At 40.7% G+C, this 6,674-nt stretch overlaps 1 protein-coding gene across 4 annotated transcripts in view; it reads left to right on the top strand.

The window, feature by feature from the left end:
• The window catches only part of FGD4 (FYVE, RhoGEF and PH domain containing 4), a 273,188-nt gene that overhangs the window by 255,670 nt on the left and 10,844 nt on the right, over window positions 1–6,674 (top strand). For all 4 annotated transcript variants that reach the window (XM_017886972.1, XM_017887112.1, XM_017887190.1 and 1 more), the window contains one exon: window positions 2,542–2,682. In XM_017886972.1, the coding sequence (XP_017742461.1) occupies window positions 2,542–2,682 (141 nt within the window). The remainder of the gene's footprint in view (window positions 1–2,541; window positions 2,683–6,674) is intronic.

Raw genomic sequence — 6,674 nt, 5'->3', positions numbered from 1 at the left:
AAAAACTTATACTTTTCTGGTTTTGTGTTTCTTTAATACTTTATAAATTCCCCTCTTGTTTATGGAATTTCAAGTTCCTTATCCAAAAATATGTTTCTGATTGTAAGTTAATAACTATATTGCTAATATTTAAATGCAGTGATGCTACATGTTAACATAATTTGATCATGATTTGGTCAGCCATTGAGCTGAGTTTCATATGGAAAAAGTGAGGAACAAACTATGGAATGAAGCTGGAGAGAGGCAGTGGCAATTTTTGGAGGGCCTTGTAAACCAAGTTAAAGATCATAGCCCTTCTCCTAAAAGGAATGGGAGACAGAGAACAGTAGGTGTTTACAGTGTTATGAGTGAATACATTGTGTGCTTAAGTGCAACAGTTCTTACTGATAGTTGTTTTAGTTATTCTTCCTATTTTCCTCAGACTTATTTTTGACTCACTACAGTACTTTTGTGAGCAAAATTAAATTGACAGCAAACAGCTCTTTTTTTTGAGACGGAGTCCCACTCTGTCACCCAGGCTGGAGTGCAGTGGCGCGATCTCAGCTCACTGCAACCTCTGCCTGCTGGGTTCAAACAGTTCTCCTGCCTCAGCCTCCCGAGTAGCTGGGACTACAGGCGGGCTTCACCATGCCGGGCTAATTTTTTGTATTTTTAGTAGAGACGGGGTTTCACCATGCTAGCCAGGCTAGTCTCGAACTCCTGACGTCGTGATCTGCCTGCCTTGGCCTCCCAAAGTGCTGAGATTACAAGCATGAGCCCCCATGCCTGGTCCAAATAGCTTTTTTTTTTTTTTTAAATCAGAGTAAGACTTTTAAAATCTATCATTGAGTTTGCCTGAAATTATTTTGGTATTGGCCTACTCGCCTTCAGTAAGCAAACAAAAAATGTGTTTGCATGTGCGTGGTCAAAATACTGTGCTATGGTTTGAAAACAAACAAAAGGGATGGTGTGTGTTTGCAGATACAGGTATGTCTAATTCTAAATCCCAGAGTAATTTCATTGTAATTATGAGCAAACAGTAGAACATTTTTATCATGAATTTTAAATGCTGTAAACCTACACCAAAAATTTGACTAATATATTTTCTTTAATACAATTTGTCTACTATAAATTGAGGGGAAACTATACTTCTATAAGCAAGAAGATAATCTGTTAAACTAGAAGATTTTAAACAATTATTCTATAATAGTAAAAGATTATCACTAAGAAATCATGCACATTGGCATCATATTCATTCATTGGTATTCTGTAAATGTTTATTGTGTGTCTGGTGAGCAGAATACTCAAAGACAGTCTATCCTGGAGCTTACAGCCCTGTAAGGGAGATAAAACAATCAAATAATAATGCAAGAATACAATTAAAAACTGTAATCAGTGCTATGAAAGAAAATGCAGGGAGCGCTGACAGGAGACATACTGTGTCTGGGATTTGGAGGAGTCCTCCTTGAGGAACTGGAATTTGAGCCAACATCTGAAGGGTGAGCACAAGTTAACTTAGTGAAGCAGAGAGGAGAGAGGCAGTGAGCATGGCCTTTGGGAACTGTAAGAAACCAGTGTCACTGAAGACACAGTCCAGAAAGAGGGCAAATTATGCAGGACTTTGTAGGCCATGATTAAGAGTTGGTTCTTTAGCCAAGAGCAAAGGAAAGACTGAAGGATTTTAAATAGAGGAGGAATAAATCAGAGTAGCTTTTTTTTTTTTTTTTTTTTTTTGAGACAGGGTCTTGCTTTGTCACCCAGGCTGGAGTGCACTAGCACTGTCTCCACCTAGGCTGGTCTGGAACTCCTGGACTCAGGTGATCTGCCCTTCTCAGGTTCCCAAAGTGCTGAGATTACAGGTGTGAGCCACCACACCCACCCAGATTAGCATTTTTTAAAGGGTGGCACTCCACTGTTTGGAAGATATTATAGCTTGGAGGAGGTGTAAGAGTGGAGGCCTGTAAACCAGTAAGAATGCTACAAGGACCAGTCACAAGTAGAAAAGTAGCCATGGACTTGGGTTCTTGTAAGGAAGTTGTGGAAAAATAGATTGAAGAAATATTTAGGAAGTAAAATCAGCAGGACTTTGTAAAATGGAAAATCCTTGAGTAAGATCGAAAGAGATTTTGGGGATGACTCATATGTGTCTGACACAGGACCAGTTGTATGACTGCCCCATTTCCTTCAATAGAGAGGACTATGAGAGGGGACTGGGTTGGGAGGAGGGTGTGAGGTGGGGTAGGAGAGACCAGGGAAGGTCATGAGCAGTTTGGAAAGGATATTGACAAACATCCAGAAGTATGAAGAGTCAAGATCTAGACTAAGCCTTTGAGTGACTTCTGCCTTTAGAGGCCAGGAAAAGAAGGATGAGTGAGCAGAGCTTGTCACAAACAGGGTTGAAACACCATGATACGTACTTCTAGTGTTTATAGGGATGTTCTTTTCTAACAAAATCTGCCTTCTATGCTTAACATTTTCTCATTTATTATTACCTATAACTGATTACTGCTTAAATCGTATCCTTTAAATATGATTACTGTTCATTTTTCTTTTAAATTTAAGGTGGTTTGTTGGAAATGCTCTGACTACAAAGCTCAACTTGAATATGATGGTGGTAAATTGAGCAAAGTTTGTAAAGACTGTTATCAAATCATAAGTGGATTCACAGACAGTGAAGAAAAGAAAAGAAAAGGAATTTTAGAGGTAAGAAATATTAAATATTGGATATCTTTTAAATTTTTTTTTTTTTTTTTGCAACAGACTCTCTCTCTGTCGCCCAGGCTGGAGTGCAGTGGTGCGATCTCAGCTCACTGCAACCTCAGCCTCTCAAGTAGCTGGGATTACAGGCCCACACCACCATGCCGGGCTAATTTTTGTATTTTTAGTAGAGATGGGGTTTCCCTATGTTGGCCAGCTGGTCTCAAACTCCTGACCTCAGAGTTTCTGCCCACCTTGGCCTCCCAAAGTGCTAGGATTACAGGCATGAACCAACGCACCCAGCCTAGATTTTTATAGAAGAAACAGAATCCTCTTACCTATGAGGAATACAAATAGTATCTTTTTGTTATTTCTTTGAGTGTTTAACAGTTTGTGTAATGAGCAAGATTTATGATTTTGTTCTATTTTGCTGACTTTTGGGATTCTGCTTGGATGCATAGAAAAGGGGAGCCACTATTTAAATCAACATGCATTTAAGAATGAAATACATTGATTTCGTGGCAGTAGCTATAGCCAAATATTTCAGTATTAATTGGCATCTCTTCTAATACCCAAATTATTGTAGTATATTTTCTATAAAGGAAAGCTTTTACTCTCAATTTCATCATATTGGCTTTACAAACCACTTTAGATAAAAGTGCTATTACCTGACAGACTCTTCCAACTTATTATAGTAAAATATCTAGTTTATTATAGTCATTTAATTGCCAGTGATGGTAATCTGATAACTGCATTGAGATATTACTGAAATGTTTCCCAAGTTAATTTGACTCATGTTCTAGAAAAAATTCAGACCCCCGCCAAGCCTGAGAACTATAATGCAGCTTATCTGAAATGAGTTTTACATCTAGAAATATTAACAATATAAGGGATAGGTTATATAATAAGGCCTTTGTAGCAGTAAGTTCAAGGTAGCCTGGAAAGTCTATAGAAGAATAGGCTCAGGATCAAAATGCTATGTATCTAAAATCATAGACCTACTTGATTTAAGAATTTCTAAAGAGGCTGGGCGCGGTGGCTCAAGCTTGTAATCCCAGCACTTTGGGAAGCTGAGGCAGGTGGATCACGAGGTCAAGAGATCGAGACCATCCTGGCCAAATAGTGAAAACCTGTCTCTGCTAAAAATACAAAAATTAACTGGGTGTGGTGGCGCACACCTGTAGTCCCAGCTACCTGGGAAGCTGAGGCAGGAGAATCGCTTGAACCCAGGAGGCAGAGGTTGCAGTGAGCCAAGATCGCGCCACTGCACTCCAGCCTGGCGACAGAGTGAGACTCCGTCTCAAAAAAAAAAAAAGAATCTCTAAAGAATCAGTATTTATTGAGCATTTACATTGTGCACGCGTACAAGTATACCTGTACACTTATAAGCGTACAAAGGACACTTCTGTTCATTGAAAAAGAATGACAAACTTCAAGGTCCATTTGAGGCTAAGTATAGGCCTACACACTAAAGTCATTCTTCTAGGGTATAGATGTTACTTGTATGGCCTACCAAACTGGGGCTTTCTCAGGCAGTAAGGATAGAAAGGCATGCTTCATTGGACATCAGGAACACAGCCTCAAGACTTAATAGGAACAACTGATGAGACTGGCACAATATAATGAGTCAGGGAACTTGGTTTAAGGGTCAGCTTCAGGCTGTATCTCTGAAAAATCTCTAGCTAGTTTTTTAGAGAACCTTATACTTGGGCAAAAATTAATCAATTACTTATTAGGTCAACTCATATAATGAAATAAATATATAGTATGAAGTCCATACATAGGAGATAAGTATGTACATGCACACATTAACTTAAATGCATATTTGAGACTGATTCTGTACCAGCTAGTATGTTATATGCTCTAGAACAGTGATCAACACACTTTTCTTTAAAGGGTCAGCGAGAAAATATTTTAGTCTTTGCAGACCAAGAGGCCAAACCAGGGATATTACATACATATTTGTAAGAAGAGAGAAAACAAATTTCCACAATTTTTTTTTACAAAATTAAAATTAGAATATATTTATTTAGGCTTTTTAATAATATGGATCGGCCAGATGCAGTGGCTTATGCCTGTAATCCCAGCACTTTGGGAGGCTGAGGCAGGCGGATCACGAGGTCAGGAGTTGGAGACCAGCCTGGTCAACATGGTGAAACGCTGTCTTTACTGAAAATACAAAAACTAGCCCATGCAGTGGTGCGTGCCTGTAATCCCTCAGGAGGCCGAGGCAGGAGAATCGCTTGAACCTGGGAGATGGAGGTTGCAGTGAGCTGAGATCGCACCATTGTACTCTAGCCTGGGTGACAGGACAAGACTCTGTCTCAAATAATAATAATAATAAGGATCTACTAATAAGAATGGAATTATTTGGGGGAGGATAACCTTTCACTTAATTGGAATCCGAAGTTAGCGTTCCCTATCATCAAATTAATTGTAAGTGGTTATGCAAAAAACTTTCCCTGGCTCATGGGCCATACAGAAACAACTGGTGGGCTGGATTTGGCTTGTGGGCTATCGTTTGCTAACCAGTGCTGCTTTAAAAACTGTCTGTGGCCAGTTGCGGTGGCTCACGCCTGTAATCCTAGCACCAAGGCTAAGACAGGTGGATCACCTGAGGTCAGGAGTTCAATATCAGCCTGACCAACATGGTGAAACCCCATTCTACTAAAAATCAAAAATTACCCGGGCATGGTGGCATGTGCCTGTAATCCCAGCTACTTGGGAGGCTGAGGCAGGAGAATCACTTGAACCTGGGAGGCGGAGTTTGCAGTGAGCCAAGATTGAACCATTGCACTCCAGCCTGGGCAACAAGAGTGAAACTCCATCTCAATAAATAAATAAATAAATAAATAAATAAATAAATAGTCTATGATGAAGCATCAGTTTTTTTCCCCAAACTATCACAGCTCAATATTTTTGTAAAATACACCATAATGTACTTGGGTATCATCACAAATTCAAATTGTTATAAAAGTTTAACACGTACTCCTACTTTGTGTGCTTACCAGAAACTGGTAACAAAACCATTTGCTAACCTGGAGACCAGCATGGATAACACTGAGTAGGACTACCTGAAGAGTTTCAGAGATAGAAAATAGAAGCAAACAGTTAGTTTCCATAAGGCATATAATAAAAACTACCATTTAGTTAAATGGTTTTGTTCCCTTTTTTAGTTTTTTTTTTTTTTTTTTTTTTTTTTTTAAGACCGAGTCTCACTCTGTCGCCCAGGCTGTAGTGCAGTGGTGCGATCTCAGCTCACTGCAACCTCTGCCTCCCCAGTCCAAGCAATTCTTATGCCTCAGCCTCCTGGGTAGCTGGGATTACAGGCATGTGCCACCACACCTGGCTTTTTTTTTTTTTTTTTTTATAGTGGAGACAGGGTTTTGCTGTGTTGACCAGGCTAGTCTTGAATTCCTGCCTCAAGTGATCTGCCTGCCTCTGCCTCCCAAAGTGCTGGGATTACACGTGTGAGCCACCGCACCCGGCCTTTTAGCCAACAATTTTTATATTAGGAGGCAAAACAGAAAAATTAAATGTCTCTATGTATTAGTCTGTACTCACACTGCTGTAAAGATATACCCAAGACTGGGTAATTTATAAATAAAAGAGCCTTGGCCGGGTGCGGTGGCTCACGCCTGTAATCCCAGCACTTTGGGAGGCCAAGGCGGGCAAATCACGAGGTCAGGAGATCAAGACCATCCTGGCTAACACGGTGAAACCCCGTCTCTATTAAAAATACAAAAAATTGGCCGGGCGCGGTGGCTCAAGCCTGTAATCCCAGCACTTTGGGAGGCCGAGACGGGCGGATCACGAGGTCAGGAGATGGAGACCATCCTGGCTAACCCGGTGAAACCCCGTCTCTACTAAAAAATACAAAAAACTAGCCGGGCGAGGTGGCGGGCGCCTGTAGTCCCAGCTACTCGGGAGGCTGAGGCAGGAGAATGGCGTAAACCCGGGAGGCGGAGCTTGCAGTGAGCTGAGATCCGGCCACTGCA

This window comes from Rhinopithecus bieti, unplaced genomic scaffold (genome assembly GCF_001698545.2).
Source record: "Rhinopithecus bieti isolate Rb0 unplaced genomic scaffold, ASM169854v2 scaffold_72, whole genome shotgun sequence".
Classification (NCBI taxonomy): Eukaryota; Metazoa; Chordata; class Mammalia; order Primates; family Cercopithecidae; genus Rhinopithecus; species Rhinopithecus bieti.
This window is presented reverse-complemented; position numbering and strand designations above follow the sequence as displayed.